Below are 27,923 nucleotides of genomic sequence, written 5' to 3'. Positions count from 1 at the left end.
TTCCTTTAGTAACCCTGTGAAAAGGAAGTAGAGCATTATGTTATGTTTTTTTTTATACAATAATCAGTTATCAGTTTAACTTAATTTAAGAACAAGACCAAATGCTAATGAAATCAGAGTTTTCTATGACTAATTGTAACATAATTACAAGTACCTGGTTCAATCAAAGTCCTTCATTGTGTAGTGAGAACTTGGATGCATGATCATGTTGAATTGGTCCTTAAGATTTCTTGAAAGGTTGATTTGGCTGTTAGTACAAGAAAATGGAAGTTCAAAACATTATTTACAAAATTTAACGTCTAGGCTATCCTAGAAACAGGTTCAGGAATATAGATTAATTTATCTCTTACTGAAAGGTTAAGCCTGGCTATTATTGAAGAATACTGCCGCCCCAAAAAATACCCAATAAACAAGGGAGTTGAGATCTACATAATTGAAATGAAAGTAACTACTGAACCCTATGACTCAATCGGTATAGCTGAACACCAATAGCCATTACATCATGGAACAGGCCAAATTTGTTCAATTTCCATTCAAATGAAGCTGTAATGCACCCAGTACTATTGAAATGTTTCACTAGGCATCACAGAGATAGTGGAAAGCTTGACAAGTGAGTTTTCACAAATATGTCTAAAGTGACATATTTGTTCGTTCAAGTAGGCATAGAATTTGTCATGGAAAATTACTGGTACGATATAAAAAATGAAGCACCAACAAATTATGAAATTCTGTTTTCTGAATGACAGATCGTGAGTGCAAACCAACATATTTTGGAAGATAAAATCTCTAAAATATATGAACTGAGTAAATGTCAAGTTTGAACATAACAAGAATTGTAGTTATGCGGGAATAAAAGAGTTGAACATACTGGTTCGGCAAGAAAATTGACCTATGAAGTAATGTGCACACTACGTAATGCAAATGAAAACTAACCTTGTGTCGGATGATGCCTGGGCGATGTCTCGCGGTATCTTGCGGTGTCTCCTGGTACCTTCCGGTGCCGTGATATAATCTGAAATGACGGAAGTAATGTGAAACTGATTATCAGATAAACTTCTCACGACATTTTGCAAAACAGGGCGTAGTCATCCAAGGAATGTGAATATCTATTTGACATATACAAGTATAGATTTTTTTCTGAATAATTCGAAATAAATATATACACCCACTCAAGATAGAACTTCCATTCAGTCACTAGCATATTCTTATATCTGGAGGTCAGATACTCATGAATTATATTGAAGATAAAACAAGATAGTTTATGTAATGACATATACTTACCGATTGTTGAACATAGGTGAAGTGGTTGATATTGACTAATATAACTGAAAGATAGAAAGTAGAAAGAGTTAATTATAAAAAGGATAATAGAACGACAAGATCCAGGCCTTGCAAGTGACAATCATGTATCGTTATGTTATTTTGATGTTGTATCATATGTTATTTTACATAGTGTGTTATTGATTGCACAAAGTGAAGCTTTTACATATAGTAAAATGTTTGCTATTGATTCTAGATTGTTTAATGTGAGATTGATGTATTGTAAACTTTCATTGCAAAGAATATGGCAACTCCATCAGATCTACCAGCAACATCACAATCATCTGTCATTTTACTTGAAGATTGGGAGCCTGAACTACGGGAAACTGATTCCGATGATGATTTCCCTCTAGACAATGATTACAGAGTTCAGATTGCAATGGAATGTAGCTGCAAGACATTCTGTAATTTATTTTTCTGCCGCGGACCTCTACTGAAAGGGAAGGGAAGATCGAGATTTTATGGTCTAAGTTTGACAACCTTACTAACAGGCCTCGTCAACAACATGCACAGATACGGTAATGAATTGATAGAAAGACTGGCTTTCAGATTGAATTCACGAATCAGAGAATGGACTCAACAACGAGCTGTTTGTAACAGAAGAAACAAGCTCAATATAATCAACTACCAGTTCATTGTCGGTGGAATCGAAATGGATATCGACCATTATATAACACGATTTGCAAGAAAACACCTACTAAGACACGACATAATCCCATCTCTCAAAGGTGGATACAGCAAGAGGGATTGGAATGAGATGAACATTGATGTGTGGGAAAGAACTAATTGCCCAGTTTTTCTCGAGAGAGAGGAAGATATATTTCATGCGTTCTCGATTTGCGACGAAATATGGAGAAGATTGCCAACAGCCTTCCCAATGTTCAAGGGATTAGAGTCGTCATTGTGTGAACCCGTGAAAGACGTGAACTGGAAGAAAGCAGCTGTCGAGCAAATAAGAAGGGATGCCATTATATTCATCTACTATCCCAACCTTATCATTGAATCGCTAGCAGCAGGCGACTGTTTTTACAATGTAGAAGAACTCCGACCGGAGGCGGAGAATGTGTACAAAAACAGGTACCTAATGCATGTAAAGATTGGGAAACTAAGAACATTATTGATTCGATATGATGAGAAGAATAAGAATAAGGAATAAGGAGCTGATGTTGCTGAATAATCTGAGAACTGGAGAGTTGCTATATGAAACTGTTTATTTCTGGAGTTATCCATTTACCTGTGATCTGCTAAGTACTGCAATTATTGGTGTGAGTACAATCTTTATCTATGACAAAACATTACTTTCCCCTGTTAAGATATCTTAAGCTGTCTGGTCCTAGGTATCTGATTGCAAAATACGGAAATATTTGCCGTTGATATCAGATTAAACAAAGCATAAATAACACCTTAATCACACTATATTATGGCCTCAGCATTAACAGAATAAACTAAATATTTAGATACATTAATCAATTCCTAACTGTCCTTTCTACCGACTAACTGAAATCCCTGACTATTTGTCGCTAGACAAAGTTTTCGCCAAAAATCAATGTCATGGTTTATGAGTAACCACTATTGTCGCCATTGAGTATTTCGAACAAGTGACGTATTTTGAATTAAAACAAAATCTGACATGGCCTTAGGCATTGCAGTCAAGGGCGTGAAAAATTCTTTTAAATTTAACTTAAGATGTGTTTTTCGTATTGGTGATTGTTGAATTATTATGTATAAAGTATAAGATGTTATAACAAAAATGGACGTTACGTGTTATAACTGACAACACCACATATATATATGTCAGGATCCTTCGATCTAAAGGAGCGAAGTTACAAATTCGCTTTAAAATGGGAAATGTTTGCTCTGATAGGCGGTACATACGAATATTGAAAAAAAGCTTAATACAACTATATATTGATAATAGGGATTAAAGTTGCACAATACCCTATGAAAAAATAAAAACCAGAATTAATAGTACTGAGTTAGCACATTTAACATCTACAAGCCATGTACAAGGGACTACTTCTCCCAAATGTAATATGTGTAATGATTGACGCGATACCTTTCGAAATTTTTCATACTGATACATTCGTACCGCACTGAATCATTCACTTAGATGGCGCCAGTCAGAGAAACCGTTGCTATGGTTTTTGATAAACAACTGATATGTGCATTTCGTATAGTTTGACTGTATATTGCATTTTGAAGATAATCTACATCTGAAATTGACTGACAGATGATTCAAATCGATACTAGAGCGTTATGAGTGTAATTTGGTTTATAAATTGTGCATGATAGACGTGAATGGAAAAAGTTTTAATTATACCTTGAAGAATTTTATAAGTGCGAATCATTTATGATTGAATTTATTGTTAATTAGAACTGTATATCAGTTAAATGACGCAATAACGATTGGAGTATTTGGTTGTATTAAGGGAAATGTGTATTCTAGTAATAACTGAGTTCTGGACCACATAAGGTCATTGTTGACTGGGGTAATGTGTGAAGATTGATCATCTGGAAGACTACAGAAGAAAGAAAAGAACCTGGAATAAAGGTTTCAAGACTGATATCTACTGAAGGTCATTGACTGTCAGAACCAGTGATATCACTGTATATTGAACATTCTATTCCACACAATTGGTGGCCAGTACGGATTCTTCAACTTCCATTTGTGATATCTCACATGCACTGCACAGAACAACGTTGCAGACTGATTTTCACAAGGTGTATTTTAGCGGCTATTTCGACACTCATGCTCAGCTGGATTGTGGCACAACTATGCTGGTTTTCAAAGGGTGAACACCTATCCTCGAACTCGACCAATATTTCCACTGAAGCCGGTGCTTATTTTAAAATATAAAACCAGTGACGAAGAAGGTCAATATTTCGCAATGAAGAAAATTTTTTCAAGAAAGCCAAAAACTACCTCTACAGACGCTCAACAACTACATGACAATATTGCATTAATGAAAGACACTTTCAAACGTCATCAAGATGTAGAAATGAAACGGAGTCAGTTGAAGTTAGCAGTAAAACAACAAGCAGAATTATTCAACGACATGAAAAATTTAATTCCAAAAACCACAAAAGAACTGGAATCGGCCAGTCGTGACGTCAAGACCGCTCAAGCCGACCTATCAATGATAAAGCGCCAAACTGAAAGGGCATCCATGAAGATTAAACCCCAGACGTTAAATGAGGTTCTTTCGGCGGAATTTGATTTGGGAAAAGCACATCAGAAAACGTTATCCAGCGCCAGTCCAGCAACATTATCGGCCACCGTGGAAGTTATATCACCACCTGCATCAAACTTGGGTTTGACTAAACAACCAACTATGCCACCAGCATATGCAGTAACCAGACAGCAATTGCTAACGGGCGAGAAGGGAAATATCAGTGATGCTTTTTCTCAAAAAATAGCCCCGCTCATACCGCAGAAATTGGTACCAACAGACTCCAAACAAAAAAATACTTACAAGAAAATATATCCCCGATTAGATGGAGGTAGTGATACCCAGTGTTATGTGACAGGGGTCGAAGGGGTTGATACAATCCCTAATAACCTCATAATCCGTGGGTCATTTTTACCCCAGCAAGACCCAGAAATTGAGCCGAGAATTCTGGCTTCACAGCGGACTCAATTAATTCCACCGCCACTCTTCTCACCAAATGTTATTCATGACCAAGGCCGTCTAGTAGTACCTTCCCCTGAGAGACGCGGAATACCGTGGTATCTGCCGGAAGAGGCTCAAAATGACGATTTGGGGAGGCTCGATGATTCAGATGCTGCGGCATCTAATATCTCTGACCCACTGCCATACAGAAACAATCGAATTATGCCGATGTCAGAGATGATCTCTGTAATGAAATCGGCTGGGTCAACACCTTTATTGCCTTGGTTGGAGGATAGCCTCCGTATCCTGGACCATAAAAACGGCAATAGCCTTATCGATCGAGTCCTGGCTAACGCGATGCAGGCAAAATTGATCGAAGCAGGCCGTCGGGAGGATGCAGAAATATTGGCAGACATGTTTTCGGTTCCAAATCCTCAGTGGGATAAGATTTTGAGCGATTTAGCCATAGCTCTGCCAACGTTTGGAATTGGAACAGAAAAGGTCATCGCTAAGTTTGCCAAGGACTACGACTGGAGCACACAAGGCCCCATGTTAAAAATCAACAAGGTCTTGCGCGAGATGGGTATTGCCGAAGACGAACCTATAAAACAGACCGACGATGGACTTAAATTATTCCGCGTATTACGATCAAAATTACCACCTTCATTGAGGTACCTTATGCACGGGTGGGAGACGCTAAACTATTCAGACTTTTTATTAGCGCTCCAGAGAATTTGGAATGCGGAACTCCTAGATGCGAACATAGCAAATTCAACAAACAGACATGACAGACCTATGGCTTCATATGCCATCAGCCCATCAACACCGCAGACATCAGCGCTACCAGACATCCACATCTATAATATGACACCACCCACGTCATCGTACCCAGCAATGGGACAGACAAACGAAACACCAGCAGCCAGTATGGTACAACCACGTCGAAATCCTGAGCGTGCAGCGCGACGTCTTCAACGTAACTTCATACCGCCTGACAACGTCGACGCGAATATCGGCCGAGCAAACAAACGCCCGCAGACCACGGCTCCGACTCAACAACCTCTGACTGCGACACAAGATTCGGGAACCGCGACCGACAGCCGAGATCTTACTCCCAGAAACGCTGAGGCTGCTCGTGAAATTGCCATCGAAAACGGTAATGAATACAGATTTCTTGCAAACCCAAATATTTTTGCGCCACTGGGCCTATATACTCAACCAGAAAATGGACAATCGTTGGCAGTCTGCTATTTATGCCGAAGCGTAGGACATCTGTCCCGCGATTGTGTTGCAAAGGCGGTACTGTGGCTAAACAACCTAGTACTAGGCCGAGATCTACATGGGAATTATGAAATTCGAGAAAGATTGAAACCCCTGCCTGCCAAATTGTTTCAGCAAACAACTGAAAATTGGAAACCATTTTTAAGTGGTAAAAATGCGCTGCGTAAAAAAATACTGACAATTGAGGAATTAGATCGATATTTTTACTCTCAAGGATCACCTGGCTTGGTGAAGCGAGTCCAATTAGTTACTGACTATTTCGAGGAAAGACCCCCCAAAAGGAATCCTGTGCACTGGCGCGATAGAGACCTAACTTTCGCACCGCCAACAATGTCCACAATCCCTGAATATTGTACAGGAAATAATGCAGCATGCACCCGATCGCAGAATTTAAATTATCAAGCTCCGGACTGGTCACAAGAGGAGTTGCGACATAGCATGCGTCGACAAAAAAATTAATATGGCAGATTAACTCTCCGACATTAATTTTGCCAGAATTAAGGTTATCATCTCAACTGGACTATGTAAATACTGACATTTTACCTACTGTAGTGAGTTACAATATACACCTCAATGATAACCAGTCGGAATTTTTGGATTCATTTGGTAAAGAATTATTGTATTTTGTTGACACAAATGTTGGTTCCAAGTTCCTTGTAGATAGCGGCTCAATTCCAAACCTCATTACTAAGGCTTCTGTCAAAAGATTTTATCCGGACTGCTGGGATAAAAAAATACCACTTAATTTAGCTTTACGAGGCATTGGTGGTGTGTCGAGAATTAATTCATTGGTACATATTAACATTGACGGATTGTCAATTCCATTTGCCACAGGTACTGGTGTGCCCATTGATATTATTGGATTCAGATGGATGATGAAAATTAATGATTTACCATCTATAACAACTGAGCTACTAAATCCAGTGGAAGTAAATGATTATTTAACCTCAGTCATTTGGCCAAACCATGCGGATGGAAGAAATTCGGATTGTAAAACGTGTAGCGCACATTGTACTTGCAAACCAACGTGCGAATCACGGTCACTAGAAGCTATGTGTTCATCGGTTGAACCAGTTAAGATGACTTCAAATAATTCTTGTCGTGACGACACAAAAAATTTGAGCATAGCTGACAATGTTTTGAATGCTACAAAACTTGTAGGGCCGGAGACGACATATGAGATGCAAACGTCTTCGCAAAAAGAACTAATCACTAACGGTCAAAAATACGCGGAATTGGCGTCAAGTTCTTCGATTATGGATAGACAGATAGGCATGTCTTGTCTCCATGGTGATAAAGGTAAAAGGTCACCAGTTCGCCCTCTAGTGATAAACGCCCGAAATAAAGTTTGGACGCATGGTGGCAAGCCGGTCACGGCATATGTGCTGAAAAGTGGCACAGATCGTAGTGTACGAATCGAGCTAGATAATTTGTGTCAAACTGCAAAGGAACTAGCAGAAACTCCGTATGAAGCACCAGACCATAACGCACCCGAAAATTCTTTGATTGATGAGGCCAGATGGAAGAGTGTATATGAATCATATGCACCAATTTTGTCAGACTTGCGTGGTAACTTGGCAAAACCGCAAGCTTTAACTCATTGCTGCCAAGTGGAATTGAAAGATGAATCAACTCCCGCTTTCATATCAGCACCATACAATTTAAAAGCGAAAGTGCAAATGGAAGCTCTGAATGAAGCCGTTGAGAACCTAATTGATCTCCAAGTCATTGAGGCCGGTATATCAGATTGGCGTATGCCAATCTTCGTAGTGCCCCAGCGATTGAATTCGAACCAATTATTAGAGCCCAATTGGCAGCAAAAGTTTCGAATTGTCTCAAATGTTACAGCTCTCAATGCAGCTGTAAAGCGGATTGACGTCTATCTACCATTAATTCCCGACATTAAACAACTGGCCCATGGTAGACCTGTTTTGTCTCTTTTAGATTTAAAAAAGGCGTTTTACCACGTAGATATACATGAAGATTCAAAGCACTTTTTCGGCATTGCAGTAAAGGGAGCGTCCTTAAGATGGCGCAAACTCTGTCAAGGGTACATTAATTCGCCTTCGATTTTCCAGCAATCCATGAATACTGACATTGTTGAACCAGTTACAGAAAATTATCGCAAGCACATGACGTCAAAGGGTAGAATGGATGAAGCAAAATCTACACCCATTAACGTATACATTGACGACATATTTCTTTGTACAAAAACTGTGGCTGATCATATTGTTCTGTTACAAATACTGTTTGAGCAGCTTGCAAAAATGCGGTTAACATTGTCTATAAACAAATGCTTTATAGGCAAAAAAAAGATTAATTTGCTCGGGGCAACAATCACTGGGGAACAAGTAGAAGTACAACCAGAGCGATTACGAGCACTCAAAATGCTACCTCCGCCACGAAATATATTTGAACTGCGAGGTTGCATTGGCGCGCTGAGATATATATCTGACCATTTGCCAGAACTAAGTTTGAAATTGAGTCGATTCGACGCCCTAACTGGGAACGTCCCATCTACCAGAGCTAAATTCACTCCGCTCTTGTGGACACAGGAACTACTGAATGATTTTATAGCAATCAAAAAACTTTTGGATAATACAAAAATCCTGTATCATCTCAACCCTGATCTGCCTATCTATATCGAAACAGACGCATCAAATGTTGGATTCGGTGCGATCTTATTTCAAACAGAAATTGGAATGCAAGCTCCTTTCAAAACAGTCTACCCTATAGCATTCTACAGTCATAAATGGACCTCGCAGAGCGCGCGCGATTATCACCCTTGTTTAAAGGAGCTCAAAGCGCTGCGCAACACGGTTGAAAAATTTGAACCCATATTACGCGGAAGTGCATTTGCAATCATTACTGACAACGGTGGGGTATTCGGCCTTCTGCAACGCATGATGAATGGTGCAAAGAATCCAAGTCCTGAGTTGCTAATCAGACGATGGCTCGGTTATCTGTCGAGTTTTCCGATAACCAAAATAATTCAGCTCAGCACACGCGAGGTTTTTACCTCAGATGGGTTGTCACGATCATTTTTGTTCGAAATGGCGGCGGCACCATCAGAAGGCTGGTCCATATATGCTTCAGGACTAAATGATCATGACGGTGAAACTCTGTCAAAACATGAAAAGGACTCGATTAGCCGAATACTGATGCATCATTGCCGACACGAAAAATGTTCGCTTGCTGTCAAGGGAATGCACCCCTGGGGCGAACTACAGAAAATTGTGAAACAAAAAATGACATTTTCGCCATCAATTTCACAATTGAGAGATATAGTGAAAGACAATGGCCGAGCGATTATCAACAGTAAATCTTTAGGGGCCTCTCATGGTCACTCCGTTGGTCAGCTACCTGTATATACCGAGTACACGGGGTCCGATGAGTTGTATCATTTGACAACTAACAAAAGATTGAATGATATTTTGAGAACTGAATTACGAGCAATGGGCAGACAATACATTCACCTTTCAAACAAAAAGTACCAAGGCACTCGCGAGAAAAAAAGGATAATCGCATTACAAGCGGGTATTCTGCGTAAACTGGGCTATAAGTTATTGCAGACCGCCAACCCGGAAGTAATCCTGTGCGATGGACCAATTCCGCCAGCTTTATTCAAAGTAGTTACTTGAATTAACAGAAAAAAAGGAAGGGGGGAGAAATGATTTGTGGTACAAATTCCATTTGCTATGTGTTATAGAAATAACATTGAAATAATAAAAATTAATCATTAAAAAGGAGTATATTTTCTGTAAAGTATGTTGTATGACTGGAGAGACAAATTGGAACGCAATATTGAAGAAATAATTTGACTTGCCCTGAGGGAGTCATTTTAAAAATCTAACATCACGTCATTGAAGCTTCGGAATAAATCTAATCTGTCGAAAGAAAAATGCATTCCGGCGGAAGAAATTACTGCAAACGGATGACTTGCCTTGAGGGCTATACATATCATAGATTGACATGCCAATAAGTTAAAGAAACAACCAAATGCGGAACGCCTCGAGGAATTCTCTGAGCTATATATAAGAAAAGTTTCACGTGTAGACCGTTCATGTTTCACCGGTAACCCCTTTTCAAAATGTTTTCCGGATAAATGAGTTAGGGTGAAAAAATAAATAGATCCCAGAACGGAACCCCGAGGAAGTATCTGGCAAATGATCAGCACGTTATCGCAAAGTATTCGAAGAAATAGTGCGGCTGTGATACCGATTTTTGAAGACACAACTGCCCAGCATTTTGGCATATTAATTGATGAAGATTATGCTCTTGGAGATGCTGAATATCCACTGAGGACTTATTACTCACGCCACTATTATGCCCAAGAACTTTGACCGAAAGAAGTCACTATTGTTTTCATGCATATCGTTACCCTCTGGCAGAGCGCAGTGCTTTGTGTTGAAGAAAATATCTCGCGCATTGGCTATATTCAAGGAAGAACCTCAGAATATCGATATGACAATAGCCTGCTTCTGCCTTTACAATCATAGCAATGCTGACAAGGCAGATGGAGCTGAATTTGATGACATACTGCAACTGGAAGCGTTGACCGCACTCCCACAGTATCGACTCCTACAGAGAAATCTGCACGACAACGCATGATCTAGAGATTTTTGCAATACATTTGATTACATTCCAAAACATACTCGTGTTTTATTTCTTGTGACACGTTAAAATGAGGTAAAATGTGCACTATGGCTTTAAGTAAGTTCAAGTTCATAAATTTGGACCCAAGATAGCGAAGTTATTGCAAGGGGCTTGGAAAACTGGAGCAGGCGAACATGAACGGCTGAACAAAATTGAATCAAATGTACAAAAGACATGTTTTGACTCTAGATTCGGCTAGCGTCAAATTAATGTTGTTCAGCATCTTCTATAATTATTAACGTTGAGACCATGCTCAACTTGTTTCATTCTCTTCTGCTTTATCACTGATTTTCAAATCTTCGATGCTTCATAGTTGACTTCGGGCCTGGACTTCGGTGAGCTGTTGGTAGAGATATAACTGATAAATTTCGAACGAATTTTTTAAATTTTATACTGTTGCTATCCATACAAAACTCAATAGTCTATTGTAATACATAGCATCAGCAAACTATACGAATGTTAATAGCAATAATAATGAGATAATAATTAATAGCAATAATAATGAGATAATAATTAATAGCAATAATAATGAGATAACAAACAGACAATTGATGGCCTAGTAATGAATGCAAACTTACCTTGATCTGGTTGGAAATGTTGCCCAAACAACTAGCAGATGCAGCTCCCAACTGCTACTCCATAAGTTGGCACATCAGATGGGTCAGCATCTATCACAAAACAACTTATCAAGCATGGTATAAATATGAATGGAAATGACATACTTACAGCCCAGTGTTGGTATCATGGTGCGAGGAACTGGATAAAGCTCGAGCAAAGTGCTTTCAGAAAAACCTTAATATAAAAGGAACTGGATATTGGTATGCGCATTCACACTCACATATACGGATAGATAGATAAATACCTCTTTGATGGCTTGACACATCACTGCTCGTTTGATTTTCTCTGTGTTCCAAAAGAATGGTGCTATCATTTGTTTCACAGCCTGCAGCTCACTCTGGTGGCACATTGCACAGCTATATAATAATTTTTACATGGACTGATTATGCTGCTATGTCGATACTATGATTGGGTAGCAAATCTGTGAAAATCAATGTTGAATTGACATATATCTCAAAACATTTGGATTACTGAAGCGTTAGCATGTACTGCACTTTGAATATTATTGGCATATATCACTTCACATCAATGGCCCCTTTAAGCTGCATACATGCGCAAATGCGCAGTGCTGACACGGTTTATGCACACAGAAAATCTGAAGTCATGACCCTTTTTTAGTCGTTACGCACTGTTTTCCGAGGGTCTGCGTAGTGAGTTCTTGAGTGTACGCACAGACTCGTCAAAAATTAGAGGGAACATTGCTTCACATCTATAGCAATTCACTAACAACTTCATGCAAAGTCATGTCATTTTTCTTTCCGAAACTTCTGGATCTTTATCCAGTATGCTGAAATTCGGTGCGCGTGCAGTGAACGGAATATCAATACAATGCTGGTTGAATAGACACATATTGATCAAAGTTCCATGTAGTCGGCACTATTCTAGAAAGTAGCAGTTAAACATATTTATGACAATGCTCATAGGGGTGGAGCGAAAATGGATATTGAGGGGAACCCTGCAATCAATCACAGTTGCGTGCAATTGGTGCAACATTGATTAGGCTCAACAAAATGAGCATGATACATATTTTCCATTTTCTGGTGATGCGTCATGTGTTCACTTTTTGGCTATAACCACAGCAAAGCCAAACTGTCAAAACGTCAACGTGCCTAAGTTAAAAGACGTAACCAGTCGAGAAAACTATAATGATGAGTTGACGTAGCATGTAGGCTATCAATAAAGGATCTGTTGATCTGCCGCAACCTAAAATCTCATCTTGGGGCTTCTTCGATACATGCACTTTATTAACTGATGTTCCCCATGACCACTGATCAGCATCATTACCCGTAGCGGATTCTTACCGCTGACCTTTCTTTGCCAAAATGGGCGGGATTCGCAAGTCCAACGCTAGGCACCTTTACGCCTTACCCCAAATATCACTTCCCGTGTCTCGTAACCATAGTCATATCATATTCGTAACCGAATCGATTGGAGCCAGCGAACGCGGGTTATGGTGGTCATGGGGAACATTGCTTGATACTATATGGTGCGGTTATGGAAGAAGTGCTGATGTGTCCTGTGTGCCTCAGGGCTCTGGCTATCCATTTGAATTGAAATCCGTTCAGTATACGAAGACCCCTGCAGCATGCCACTGTAAATCCCACTATAACGGTATATGATACCAACTTGTCACGTTTGTGATATAAACATTGTTCCAAACTGCCTGACATCAATATAAAATGATCTAATCTGATTTGCCAAGCTATACATCAGAAGAACGGCCAATATCCTTCAACAAACAGCACAACAGTTATCAGCACTGTTGACTTCAGCCTACCCCCTAGCTGGCTTGGATATCTGTCTTAAGAAAGCGCACGCTGGAGGGGAAATCCCCTCAAGTCACAGTTTTGAAACCGACTTCAGCCTGAGGGGTGTAGCTTAAGCCCGACGACGGGCCTAAGTCGACTATTTGAAACCCACCCTTAGCCTACCTAACGCATTGCGGATTTCACGCAAAAGCCGGTGTATCTGTGTTCCATACTGAGATAGGTGATGAGATGATGATATCATGAAACAGTTTACTAACATCCTCGGTTTGCATTCAAATATTTAGTTTTATTTTATATTCTCCAATGTCAATTTCACCGTGGAATGGTGGCCTTCGGGCCATTTGCTCACAATTACAACCCCTGTCAAGCGCGATAGCTGTTTCGTTTTCGATGGCGGCTAACAGCTGATCGCTTGATCAGCCGATTCCTCAGTAAATATTACGCAAAATTCGGCGTTGATCTGTTCGTATTAATTTTGACAGTGTACCATACCGAAAACGGTCATGAGGCTATACTTCTCGATGATTTCATGTAACAGTGTACCAAGTTTTCGGCTTTCATCCACGTATTTATTCGGTAATATATTTTCCGAAGGCGATTTTGCAGCAGACATATAGACACTATAGACCGTAAGCCGTATGTGTCGTGTGACAGTCTCCAGCCTCAAGGCCAGAATCTCCCAAGCTGTACCGGGACCGAATTTCCGAGGCTGCTATCCGTAGTTCTTCAGAACGATGTTTTGGATTCAATATGACATTTCGGAACTAGTGCAGTATATGCCCGCTTTACTCGTGTGTCTACTTGTCGTCATTCATCATGATTCCCCATGATCCTTTAATTCAATTGCCTTCTTCTATTACTTAAACCTTTTTTTTCTTTTTATTCTCTCGTTTCTCCACACGAGCTACAAAAATGCTGACTCAGCATTTTCTCCAGTTACAAGGTTTCAGTTTTTTTCGTTGGCCCTCATTATAGCGTTTTTGTCCATTTACCCTTCTTATAATATTCACACTCTGCCAATACGTATTTACATGTTTTGTATGATTGTTGGTGGTATAGGACCTTCACACAATACCACGTCTTGTACGTTTGATTGCAGCAATTCGAGTCCCTCATTCCTTAGATTTGCTGCTTTCATGCAAATTACCACATTCCGCCTTTTGCTTTTCTTTGTTAGCGTTTTGCTCAAATGAATGAATCTCCTGTTCATCCGTTCAATGCCCACGGACATTATCTGTCTCGCATTTTTTTCGGTCGTCATGTGGTACAGTACCTCGTTACCTTCATATTTACAATATTGAGGAGGCTTCCCTCGTGTATGCCCGTGGGCAGCCGCCAATCCATTTTCTGAGACAATTGCCCTGTCGCACCTCTTCATGACATCTTTTAATTCTTCAATTTCCATTTCCACCCCGGTTTTTATTTTAATGATTTCACAAATATCTTCCCAGGGGTGGTACCCATCCACCGATTTGTCACAAGGCTCGTGTCGACAATGGGCCATCAATTTGTGCTGTATTTTTTCCAGTCGAGGTTTTTTCTGCTGGTACGGAACGCCTTTTTCCTTGGGAATCGTCGCCCAAACATGTGGATCTTCTTCTCCCGCTGCCATTTCCATCCAATAAGATCGAGACAATCCATCCGACGTAAATACCTGCATCTTACTTAAATGAATTACCTCTTTTATTTGGAATCCTGCGAGATGATTGAGCCACCTCTGAATAAGGGGTTTTGGGCTTGGGTTTTTTGCCTTGTCTGTCATCCTTTTGAGAAGTCCAAATACCCCAGTATTATCAGTAATTATTGTAAAGGGTAAGGCTCTCAACATTGACTGCCATTTTTCGACCGAATCCTTTAAGGCTTTCAATTCCTTCGTGCATGGATCATAGGCTTTTGCCGCTGGAGTTACCCACTTCTGACTGTAATAAGCGATTGGGTAGACCTTTTCGAAAGGCGGTTTACCCCCTTTTTCCGTCTGGAAAATGATTGACCCAAATCCAACATCTGAGGCGTCTGTTTCCACAAAAATGGGAAGATTTGGATCTAGATGGTACAAGACCTTAGCATCATCAAGGGCTGCCTGTGCCATTTTGAAATCCTGCAGTAATTCATCGGTCCATAGCACAGGCGTCACTCGTCCTTGTGTCGCAGGGACCTTGCCTGTTAGCGCATCGAATTTGGCCAGCTTCAAACTTAACTCAGGTATATGCTCCGAGATATAGCGAAGCGCGCCAATCCACCCCCTCAACTCGTATACATTATGGGGTGGTGAGAGTTCGCGTAAAGCCCTTATTCGTTCGGGCTGAACCTCAATTTCTTTCCCCGTCAGGGTTGCCCCCAAAAGGTTCACCCTTCGTTTTCCAATGAAACACTTATTGATGCTTACCGTCAGTTTCATCTTGGCGAGTTGTTCAAATACCATGCGTAGTAGTATTAGGTGATCTTCTACCGTTTTTGTGCTAAGGAAAATGTCGTCTATGTAGGCCTCCATAGGCGTCGCATTCTCCTCATCTGTTCTGCCAACTTGTTTCATGTGTTGTTGGTATTTTTCCGTGATAGGTTTCACCACACATTCTTGCATATTCGCAGACCAAAGAGCCACCGCGGTCTTCAGCCCCATCGGCATCTTACGCCATCTTACGTGCATTCCTTTGATGGCTATGCCCACATATTGTTTAGACCTTTCCGTTACGTCCATGTGGAAATAGGCCTTCTTCAAATCAAGGAGAGAAAGCACTTCTCTGCCTTGGGCGAGCTGCTTTACGTCCGGTACAAGAGGTGGAGGTACTTCTATTGATTTTATGGCCGCATTAAGGGGTTGGAGATTCTGTACTACTCTCCAGGCCTGCTTCCATCCATCCTCCTGTTTCTGTCTCTCATTCATTTTCTGAGGGACCACAAATATAGCCAACTTCCATTCGGCAAAGCCTCGTTCAATGACGCCTAAATCCAGGAAATTGTCCACCGCTTCTTTTAATGCTTTCGCCTGGCCCTCCCCCTTCAGATTATAAGGACCAGACACAAACGGTTTCGTCGAGGGGTCTTTAAGCTCGATGTCGCATTTGTATTTCATGGTTTGCAGGCCGCCAAGATGGCCTCGCAGGTCCTCGAGTTCAGACGCGAACGGTGTGTAGACGGCTTTCCAAACATCATCAGCAATAATGGTGTTTTCTGGAGTCGTCAGATCAGGAGGTTTGTATGGGAGTTTGGCCAGCGCCACGGATTTTGCGCAGAGATCCTCAAGTTCCGTCTTGACTCGCGGGTGAGTGTCTTTCTGCAAAACATACCTGGTTACTGGCCCAGTCATAGGCTGATTTGAGATTCGTGATGACCGAGTTGTTGGTGTTGGTGGAGAGAGGGCGAGGTCCTTCGATGTAGGCCTCTGATCTCGGCGCGTGCCCGCACCTACCGTCACGCCGACGGACTCCTTTTCCGCCGGGGACCCTTTTTCTGGGGAGACGTGCATCTTAAAATCCCCAGACTCCTTGTCGGATGTGTCCGGACGAATATCCGGTTGACCGGCAATTGCTGCTTCGTTTAAACCTTTTGGGAAAGTATTCGTTACTGTGGCTGTCGTCATGCATCTATGGGCCGATTCATCAAGGTTATTCGGACAAGTGCATCCACGAAAGCACTTAGGACCAGTTTTCTCGTGCAGGTCCCTCTCTACGCCAGCGGGGATTCCACACTCGACGTATTCATTAATGGTGTCAGCAGGCGTTCCTGTCTCAACACCAATAGTTTCCCATGGGTTAGGTAGGACGTTAGTTGCTATTTTCAACTCGTCGCTCGCACCAGTGGTTAATCCCATCTCGGTACTCGCGCCAGCGGCCATTTTCCGCTCCACGCTAAATTGGTTTGCAGCATCCATCAACCCATCGTCGGTTACAGTGTAGCTAATACTGCTTCCAACTTTGGTTCCGTTACCTTGATCACAATGATTCTCTTCAAGAAATGATGCTAATGACAACTCCTCATTTGCATTAGACGGGGTTTTGAATTCCGTAGTTATGCCTGCTAATTGTTGAACTTCCTCAATCCATTTCAGCCCTACGATATTAAGTGGGACTCCTGATCCGGTTACAAATGGAACGGGCAGTCCACCAATATCAATCACTACAAAGGAGTCCACTTGGGACGAGCCACCTATTCCAGTCAATTCCATGTCTATTGGTTGACGTTTTTCCCAACTTCGTGGATATTTAGTTATAACGACCTTTTTCATTATCAAATTGGGGATGCTCCCCGTGTCAGCTAGGAATTTTGTACCAGTTGCTGTATCAATTAAATACAACAACTGGCCTCCAAACAATTCCGTAAAGTCGGGCTGTAGGGGGTCATCCGGCATATCAAGAAATGTAAATAAGGGTAATGATGAGTTATGTACAGTTTTTGTATGTTGAATTATTAAATTGTCTGGGAGCTGATTCACCGGATCAATCAGCACCCCAAGGCGTTTTTTGACGATCGTATACCTTGATTCAGTTCCTCGTCCGTCCAATATGAAGCATCATATTGACGCGGCCGATCATGATATTGAGGTTTCGTCCAGGCCACTTGGGTATTTCCCCCAGATGGACGCGCAGGTGGTCCATGAGGACCCCATTGATCCCTATCATGCCAGTGGGTTCTATCTCGGTTTTTTGGCCTGGTATCATAATAGGCTTCGCACAGAGCGGTTCTCTGTGTAAACGAGGGTGAACCTTGAGCAGCCAGATATCGATCAAGTCCTTCAATTGTTAGTATGTTATTTCTCGCAAGGAACGGTTTCCAGTTTCGTTCTGCAGATTCTTTAACATGAGGGGGTACGGGTCGTGCTCGCCCACGAATTACCCATCCTAATTCCTCATCTCTAGCAAGAACCTTATCGTTTAGCCACAGTATGAATTTAGCCACGCAATTTCGGGATTGATGTCCCGGTGCCTTACAGTAGTAACAGACGGACAGGGATTGTCCCTGAGTGGGATTCAGATACAATCCTAGAGGAGCGAAAATATTCGGGTTTCCAAGAAAATTGTATCTCTCACCTTGACTATCCGCAATGTTGCGGGCTTCCTGGCTGCTGGACGGCGTAATCTGTGAGTTGTCTGCACCCATCCCGGAATCCTGCGTATTCGCCACTCGCGGACTTCGGTTTGAGGTTTCCGGTCCTGGACTAGCGCGTGAAGATCTTGTTGTTCTCGTTGGCTGTCCGCTAGGTCTCGATGATGCGTTACGCCCATCCTGTTGGTGTACTGGCCTGGCCCTCGGGCCTTGTCCACGCCTATCAAATCCATTACCATTCATGATGCGGGTGGGGAATCGATTGTTGCGTGCTTTACGTTGAGGATTCCGACGTTGTAACGGTACCTGGTCTGCATTGGCAAGCTGACGCGGTGAGATCCCCCTAGGTGATCCAGGAGGTGTTGCCCCCCCAAAGTTATTCAGTGGTTGTAGGGGCGAGGGTGATTGTACCACCGGCGGTGGGGTGTCACCAGGTGGAGGAGGAGTGTTGAGCTGACTGTCCTTTCTTCCATGAGTGGGATAACTGTGCACTATTTGTCCTGCAGGTTGAACATTATAAATGTGTACTGGCGGCAAGGACAGTTTTGTATCACGCGCTTCCTTTGTTTCCTGATACCTGGGACGCGCCTCTTGTTCGTCCAGAAACTCGGAGTTCCAAACAAGTTGTAGTTCCTCCGCAACATCCCGCCACCGTTTATCATCTTCCCAACCTCGTAACATCAATCTCAGTGCTTCTGGTAGACGTTGTCGTAGGTTTCGGAAAAGACGTAACCCGTCCGGGTTTTTCTTGATTTTGCTATCCATGTCTATTTCCAGTTGCTTCAAAGCGCTATTCAGCAGGGGTAGCGGCTCATCCTCCCAGCGATAATTTCTGCGGAAATCCCCAATGATCTTTTCGTCATTTACCAAACCCTGGGGATTGGATAAGGAAAGAGATCGCATCACCGATTCCCATTCTGCTTCCCCCGAATTGGTATTAAAAAAATTTCCCAGTTGGGTGGCCTGCTTGTGTCGACCAGCAGCCCTCAATTTCTTCTGCAGCGCATTAGCCAAAATGACATCCACATCCGTATTTCCGGGACCGTGTCGTATTCTTCGCATCGAATTTTCCATCCACTTTAGTAATGGCATGTCTCCTGGATCCATCATAAGCTGAAGCATTTCTTTTTCTGATTGGATTTTAGCAGACACATTAAGCAATGGGGCCGAAACACCAGTATACTCGTGTAGCTGTTGCTGTTGCTGCTGTTGTCGCCTAGTCCTTCCCCCATACTCTTTTGGAGTGGAGGTAGCGCGAGGTGTATCAGGAGAATGAGAGATATCTGGAAGTTCCTCATCGAGAGAATCTTCCGCGGAATCCTGAGAGCTTGCACCGCCCCGTAGGGACCTTATATTATCCCTTAATTCTTTGGAAAGACGTTTTATTCGAGTATTGAAATCGACTTCACTGTCTTCTGCATCAGATTGTTCCTCGCCTGGACTATGAAAGGTTACCCGTCGAGAGACACCATCCGCATTCATACGGGATTCTGTCTCCGAATTGCGGCGCTCTTGCCATCCTTGATATCCCCTATATTTACTCAAGGCACTTTTTGCAGGTCCCAGCCTTGTTTCCCCCATTGCTGGGTTTCCATCTTTTTGTTTGGGACGTGCACCACTGCCCACATGAAAGCATGGTGTCGTCCCTGTCCGAGAGTCTGACAACGAGGTCGAATCCGAACGTGGTAGTTTAGGATAGACGGCCGTTACAGTATGACAATCCAGACCCTTGCGAACCATCATAGTTGGCCCAGGTTTTACGTCCCCGGTTTGCTGCTCAGCGAGAGGAACGTAAGCCGGTGGGTCACATTCCGGTGTATGTGGGAGTACTGTCAAAACCGGAGATTGTGTCCTCTCTCTCGTAGCCTGCGCATGAGACTTTCCAAGCTCGAACTCTGACGTAAGAATATCATTCAGCACGTCGGTGGAAACCTTCCCGCTAACTTTTGTTGTGGCATCACAAACAGCTTTGAGGTCCGCTTGAGCTTTTCGAACCTCTTTCTTTGCCTTTTCCAACCCTTTCATGGTTTCCGGCAGAGCTGTCTTTACCTCTTTTAATAGTTCTGTTTGTTCAGCCACATCCTTAGCCAGTTGTCTTTCTTGTCGTCGTACATCTTCATGGCGTTTTTGTGTCGCTTTAAGCAAGGTAATACCTTGTTTGAGTTCATCCGTCGCTTCTGACGACTTTTTCCTTTTGAATGCTTTCAACATCCTTCGCATAGTCCTTCCTATTGACTGGAGAAAGTACTGTTGACAGAAGTTATTAGATCAGGTGAAGATATGTTAAAATGGATTGTAGGTCCTTGCGGCGTATTCGTGGGTGGAACGTAAGCAGTAGATGCGTTGCTGTTGGATCCCAAAAATACGTTCAATAGATTAGAAAGCGCTCCAGGCGATACGTGCAGATAGATTGCTGCCAATATAATCAGGAGAGATATAGAAGATGAAAGCAAGGATACAACAAGTACAAGTTTTACGATGGTCGTCTTGGAAAGCATCGATTGGTCAACGTCTGAACACTGGAAGTTCCCCGTACTGGCCACCAATTTTGTTTTTATAGTGCAGCTCCACAACGATTGTTATGCGAGTAGTCCACACTTGTTCGGGTTACTTCCTAGTAAAGCGTTGCCTTTCGTTTGCTTTAGTATCTTGACGACGTCTGTAAATGGTGATTGGAGCAACAACAGTTGTAGGATTGTTTCTTCTCAAGTTGACAATGACCCTGGGGTCCAGAATTTTAATCTACCCTTATCTACTGATAATCTAGAACCTTAATACAACCAAATACTCCAATAAGTTAATTGCGCAGACGGAAATGTGGTAACTCTATGCAAAGCTTGGTTAAAATTGGCATACACATCATCCATCAATTATAACACAAGGCATGGTTTAACCTATACATCATCATACACAATTAACAAACATTTTTAATACTCCAAGGTTTGTTTTCGCATATAATTGATGCGACGGCCTTTCCTGCCGTAAATATCAATGCATTTCAAATATCAATTCTTATTTATCATAATATTCTTCAGTATACTTGCGATTATAATGTTTCAATCAATTTTAATATAACATATCAACATTAAGGACGTCATGTCTTCAGAGCAATTATAATCACTATGATCCTCTTAATCGGACCGCATGATACTACCCTTAACTAAGATGCCACTTAATACAGGCATTGCAGATTGTTCAAACAGGTTTTAGTGTTCATTATTTAGTTAATTTAATGGTATAGTTGTTCAAGATTTTATAAGATTTTATATTGTTTTTCATTAATTATTTATTTAGCCTATAATAAGGGTTCGCACCGTAAACTTCGGATTTTGTTTCCCTAAAACTAGGGCTTCAATCCCTAGGGTCCTGCTTAAAAATAAGGGCGTAGCAGTGTATAACGCCTTATATACATACTGTAGGGATGACGAGGCCCCACAGTATTAAACATCATTCGCAGTCAACAAATTAGTAATAATCAGTACAAACTGTGAAACATTTCTGAATGTAGGTTGACCAAAACCTTTTAATAAACTGTGATCGTTACGAAATCAATTCACCGTACGACAAAATACAATAAAATTACTCTACGCAAGACGCAATAGAGATTCTTGACCATTCTATATTCCGTAGGCCAGTTATAACACTTTATATACATACATGGAAACAATAGCATTCATGGGCTTAATATTTCTCATTGCACTAGGACATCTATAGTATCCTCAGGGTAAAAGGGTTCCGTAGATTCGGCTTGTTCCTTCACCCATTCATCCGTGATCAAATTTTCCATAGGATGCATTCGAGCCATATAGTTGAACCACAAAAGTTTAGCCCTTTCATAATTTCCATAGGCCATTTCTTTTATCATTTTGTGGTTTTCTAATATTCCTGGGTAGTCAATAACAAAGGGCTTTTCATCGGAAAGGGTTTCGTTAACCCGTTTGCAAAAACATTTCAATCCAAGTTTGATATATTTGGGTGGAGTCTTTGACCACTCGTACCATCTATGAGAGGGGAGTATTCTCGCTTCATATCGCTCTTTGAATAGCCAAAAATAAAATATCAAATCTTGTTCCGCTACATTAGATCCGACTATTCTGGTGACATCAACATCACCATTATCATTTATCACCGCGTTATTCATACTGAATTTTCTGAAATAAATTAATCATCCAGGTAAGGGTCTATTTAGTCATGCAGACGGAAATGAATCAACTCAATGCAATACTTAATTAATTTGGCATACATGTCATACATAATTAATAGACTTTTAATTTAGCAAACAATAAAATGTACAATTTATGCATTCATTGTTCATAATTATCACATCCATTACATTTCATTTTATGTATAAGTATAGCAGCTCTCACATCAGAGGGAAAAGTATCATAAAAGAGTTTATCCGTGGTGTAAATACAAAATCCGGTTCTATCAGAATAAGGCATTCTTTCCAACACCCATCCTTCAGGTATGACATCTGAGGCAGGATGTAATCCAACACAGAAGACGAACCAACAAAATTTAGCATGCTCATAATTTTCAAACAATATCATGCGGGCGATGGCTAAATGCTTTTTGTATAGCGCATCAAACAGCTTGTCGGATACTCTCAGGTTGCAAATCCTCAAATAAGGTGTCATAAATGTCTCCAGTTCATCCCGTGTTGTTGCAGCCCACTTGCCAAAGTCTTTGTGTTCATATTTCTTTTCAAAGGAATCAAAGAAAACGTCAAGTTCATGTTTTACTCTAACAATTTTATCCCCCATATTTTCTTAATATAGAGAATTTTATATTAATTATTGGACCGGAAACTTTCCAATAACATATTCTACACCTATATAAGTATAACAACCCTTCTAGAATATTCAATAATTGTGATAAACATACTACATACATAACAATTCACTTAGCATACATATCAGTCCATTTGCGTGCCGTCTTCCGATAACTATCATAATCATCCCGATACAGTCTGGCGCTTTCAACATCCATTGGATCTTCTGGGTTAGGGGAAGCCAACAATGACGAAATCGAGACCAATACCTTGCCCAACGTTAAAGCAGGTGACCATTCATTTGCAAGAATGTCAATACATATGGTACCCTTACGGCTTATATTCGGATGGAAAATTTTGGTTTCAAATTTGATCTTCGGAGGCTTGAATGGATATTCCGTTGGAAATTCGATTCTAAGGAGAAATGTCCCTTTTTCATATGGTGTTTTTGAGGGTCCGCGCAAAAGTGCTTGCCAAATATAGATATCTGACTCGTCCATCGGCCCTGCTTGCAAAATAACAGGATTTGTTTGAATTTCTTGATCGATCTTTCGCCGTTCAACATGTAACCTATGTCTTGCCATTCGGTGTAAATTAATATTATCCAACAAGACTTGATACACACAGAAAGAAAAGAAAATATTACTAATTTAGTCGTTTATCCATAGTATACATAGCCCGTGAAAAACCGGCAATAGTTCTGCTAGTAATGTTCCAATCTTCATCAACATTAGCTATAGCCAACACATATCGTAGAAATACATACAGGTAGTATGCAGGGCTCTCTCCAAAGTTTTCTTCCACAATTTGCTCCAGTACTCTTTTGGCGCATTTCAATTGTTCCGCCACCTCATGGTCCCGGTATAGCCAAACAAGAAAATCCTTCAATACGTATTCCATGTCATTGGCTGTTAACTTCGGAAAGTTTTCTATTCTTTCTTTTATTCGTTCATGTACAACTCCCATCTTTAGCCAAGCAACTCTGCTGTCAGGTATCGTAGGGTATAGACACGGTCTGAACTTGTTCCGATTCAATTCCTTCTTCTGTGGATCTTTAGGCACATACTCATACTTTTCATGGTTAACTTCCAACATGCCACAATCAAAGATCAAATAAATTATTAATGTCTTAAAATTCCTTACACAAAAAAAAACCCAAACATCGTTAAACATCCAAAGAGTCTTAATCAGTCAACCAACAGGATTACACAAATAAAAGTTTTTTAATTCTAGTTTTTATATTAGATATAGTACATGGTTTTTAAAATCACACCATATCCAACTGATATAGTGGAAAATTTGATGCAATATATGTATCATTTCGGTTAATCATCTTTCAAACATCCTTTTATCCATTGTTCTGAAAAGTTTTCTTTCAAGGGATGCATACGAACAATATGTTGGTACCAAAGAAATTTGGCTTCCTTATAGTTTCCCAGTGTAATAATTGCAATCCTATTATGTTCTTTGATAGCAGCATGATACCCCAGAGCCTTGCCCTGCGGAGATAATGCACTCCCGTAAACTTTGTCAACATACAACGTTAGCATTCCAACAATGTCATTGGGTCTTGTCATAGCCCATCTTTGCCATCTGTCAGAAATTTCCACATCTTCTTCATAGTATTTACAGAATATGTCAAAATAATATTTCAAGTCGCACTCTGCTGATTCATATCCCGTCTGTAATAATTCCTGGTTACTTCTGTTTCTTTGAGACATTCTTCTTAATCGTGTAATATAACAATTTTCGAACAGGCGTCTTCTAAAATCGGAATAGCAACAGTTTCAAATTCTCGAGCATTCAGAAGTAATGTTGCAGAATCTTTTAATTCCATTTGTGGTAATCTTTCATCCAGAAATTCTTCTGGTAGATACTTATGAGCCGGATGTAATTTTAGAACAAGTCCAAACCATGTATATTGGGCCAGATCAAAATCTTTTGTAACAAAAACGCGAGCAATATCACTATGTGCGTCATAAAGCTTATCAAAAAGCTTTTCTGTCACATTCGCAAAACAATGATGAAGGTATTTCTTTATTAATTTTTTGAATTTTTCCTTTGGGGTATTTTTCCATATCTCAAAATTTTGATGATGGTATTCCTGTTCAAATTCATCATAGTATTCATTAATTTGTTTCTTGGCTAGCGTAATTTCCCAATTCTCTAATACTCTAGTCATCTTAATACAGAATAAAATACTTTAAAATCGTATGTTCAATTTTACGAATAATTGATTCATACACGCAAAAGTAACTAGTAACATTATGCATTATACATATGCATCAAGAGCATTCATGCCACAAAATAATAGTCCTGCCTGCTCCATCAAGCTCTATACACCTTTATCTTTTCCAGTATTGTTTCACCACAAATGTTGCATCTTTCAGAGTTTGTTGCACATCTTTCACAACTACATAAATGTCCGCAAGGTATGAAAGTAATTTCACTTTTGTTTCTCTTGCAATTTTTGCAAAGCACAACCTCTTGTATTTCTTTCAAACTTTGCGCGATTTCATCCACCGACATTGTTTCTGCAACTGCTGCTTCTTTCGTTTCTTTGTCGTTGTTCATTTCGTGATTATTTTCAGATATGCTATCGCCTTGTTGTTGTGTTGTTTTCGTTGGACTGGCGGTAATTGTATTTACTGTCTCCAGTAAATCCTGAATTATATCACCAGTAGAGAAATGATCATTAGTCTGTCTATTTATAGTTCCTTCTATTTGATCTCTCGTAAATCCCATGTCTTCCAGTTGCATCCTGTTTATGTATTGTCTAGATAACCTTGGTCGATTATGGTTCCTTCGTATCTCTTCTCGTGGTGCATCAAGACATATTGCATTCCTTATCGATGGTCGATTGAGATTGGGATGTTCATCTCTTAGTCGTAAAACGAAATCAATACCTTTCATTTGTAAAACATACTCACAACCAGGAAACCACTTTGCATGCTCTGTCCACGGCTCATCATTGTAGTTCCAGTTTTGTAATCCTCCATTGCAGTAAAAGCATTTTGCCCTGTCCGAATCCCCTAAATAATACATACCCGCTTTAGCCAATTGTTCCGCTGTTGCGAGGATCCTGGGCCATTTTTCATTAAACGAAGATATTCTTTGCTGTAACGATGTCATATGCAAATTTATCGGGTAAAGGCAAGGGAATCTTTCCACCAACTGGAGTTGTTCTTCTGGCGATGGATCCGGAGGTTCTCCCCTATTAGTAGTCAACCTTTCAATTTTTATTTTAAGTTCATTATCTGCCTGATTTCTCTCGGAGTCTGTCAAGGGCATATTTCCTGCATACTCGTTATTTGCCATTTTGCATTTTGTAAAATGTCTTTTATGTTGTTCAAGGACATTATCAGTGGGTGCCCAATTTCTCAGTACTCCTGAGCATGAAAAACATTGCGCTCTGTCAAGGTTTCCCAGGTAAAAAAATCCCTGTTTTGCCAATTCCCCTACCAAGTATGGAGTAGGATAGGAAGGCCATTTGTCAAAGGTTCTTCTTCTCTCTAGTTCACTCCTCAAATTTGCTGATCGCAATGAAGTCTCATGTTCTTGGTCACAAATGTTCGCAAACACGGTTTGCGGTAAGGGACATTTTTCCTCTTTGATAGTCGGTCTTTGCACATTCCGATTAGTTTGCTGACTTCTTGTAGCAAGGTTAAGGTGGCACCTCATTTGTTCAAAAAGGAGCCTCCTTGAGCAATTTGAAATAGGCAAGTTATAACCATGTTGTATGGTCACCATGTCACAAGTAGATTTATGCCACTTGTCATCAAAAGGATCATCTCCAGTGACCCATTTTTCCACAGATACGCCACAGCAGTAACATCTTACTCTATCTTGAAATCCTGTCCAATAGAAACCAGCAGCGGCTAGATAGCTCGGTATCACAGGAGTTTCTTTCGAAAAATGTTTGAACGTTGCAAGTCTGTAATGCTCAACCCGGTGATCTCCAGGTGGAATATAAACGCAATTATGTCCAGGAGGATCACGATCTCTTTTCATCAGAATGCCCATAGTTTCAATTCGGTTATTTCTTGGTGTAATTGCTTTCGATGGAACAGGCGTTCAATAATACAGATCAAAATGTCTAAATATAACCATACCAATCCAACATTCTAGTAATAATACATAAACATTCTGTTAAAAAAATATCATTATATAAGATTTCTCGAGGTTCCAAATTAGCATTGGTTCAATAAATTCCATGGATTGGGTGTAAAGTCATTATTTAATCGTCAATATGTGACAACAGTTAATGGAGATGTATGTCCAAAATATAGGAATTTTCCAGATATTGATTCATTGACTGGGCTTTCTTATCTACTTTCTTCGAGTATATGTATATATATGCATCCATAACGGAGGTATCAGAACTCAGCAACATATAACCTTTTACTCCTAGGTTGGTTTGGCTGTGCCAAGTCCATTTGCAATTCGCATCTGTAACATAAGCCAGACTATTTGCACATACTAACAATCTTGTATGGCCCATTACTACTCCTCGTATCACTTCATATATTACTCGTCTCATACATAGGGGAGGTATTCTTCGGACAACTCCCATCAAGGTTTCCGTAATTATAGTCCATGTATCGTCATCGGGTCGTATTGTCTGTTTACTCCATACTATGAGTCGTTGTCGTGAGGAATCTTTCACAATGGCAGAATCTTGGGAGTCGTCAGAGTCCGTATTACTAGAAATTTCGTCCTCCGGCGTTTCTCCATGGGGTTTCCTATCGCCACATGGAAGTTGTCTTTTGTACCAATTATGTTCTTGTTCAAAAAAATTCTTTAACATATCCATCAGCAACTTTAGACATCCAGTATTTTTTCGCACGTCGATTT

General features: G+C 40.7%; 2 protein-coding genes across 3 annotated transcripts in view; one reads left to right on the top strand and one right to left on the bottom strand.

Annotated features, from left to right (window-relative positions):
- Nucleotides 1-21,105, bottom strand: part of LOC145435012 (uncharacterized) — a 544,696-nt gene extending 523,591 nt beyond the window's left edge. Inside the window, exon 1 of the mRNA XM_080312269.1 lies at nucleotides 21,069-21,105. The gene's annotated coding sequence lies outside the window, so the exon portion shown is untranslated. The remainder of the gene's footprint in view (nucleotides 1-21,068) is intronic.
- LOC145435029 (uncharacterized) lies at nucleotides 268-7,424 on the top strand. Of its 2 annotated transcripts, none has more exons than XM_080312306.1 (2): nucleotides 268-2,397; nucleotides 3,750-4,211. In XM_080312306.1, the coding sequence occupies exons 1-2, from the start codon at nucleotides 1,565-1,567 to the stop codon at nucleotides 3,790-3,792; spliced, it is 876 nt and encodes a 291-aa protein (XP_080168432.1). In that variant the 5' UTR covers nucleotides 268-1,564; the 3' UTR covers nucleotides 3,793-4,211. The 2 variants fall into 2 exon arrangements, with proteins under 2 accessions (XP_080168432.1, XP_080168430.1); XM_080312304.1 differs by having other exon boundaries at nucleotides 1,428-2,397; nucleotides 3,750-7,424.
- Nucleotides 21,106-27,923: the final 6,818 nt, after the last annotated feature.

The sequence above is a fragment of the Botryllus schlosseri genome, chromosome 3 (assembly GCF_051294905.1).
Source record: "Botryllus schlosseri isolate E-star chromosome 3, Bs_hap1, whole genome shotgun sequence".
NCBI lineage: Eukaryota > Metazoa > Chordata > Ascidiacea > Stolidobranchia > Styelidae > Botryllus > Botryllus schlosseri.
Note: the sequence above shows the minus strand (reverse complement) of the source record. Positions and strands in the feature narration are given on the sequence as shown.

Excerpts from the sequence above, each read along its gene's own strand:
- LOC145435029 (XM_080312304.1), top strand. The coding sequence starts at position 4,209 with ATGAAGAAAATTTTTTCAAGAAAGCCAAAAACTACCTCTACAGACGCT.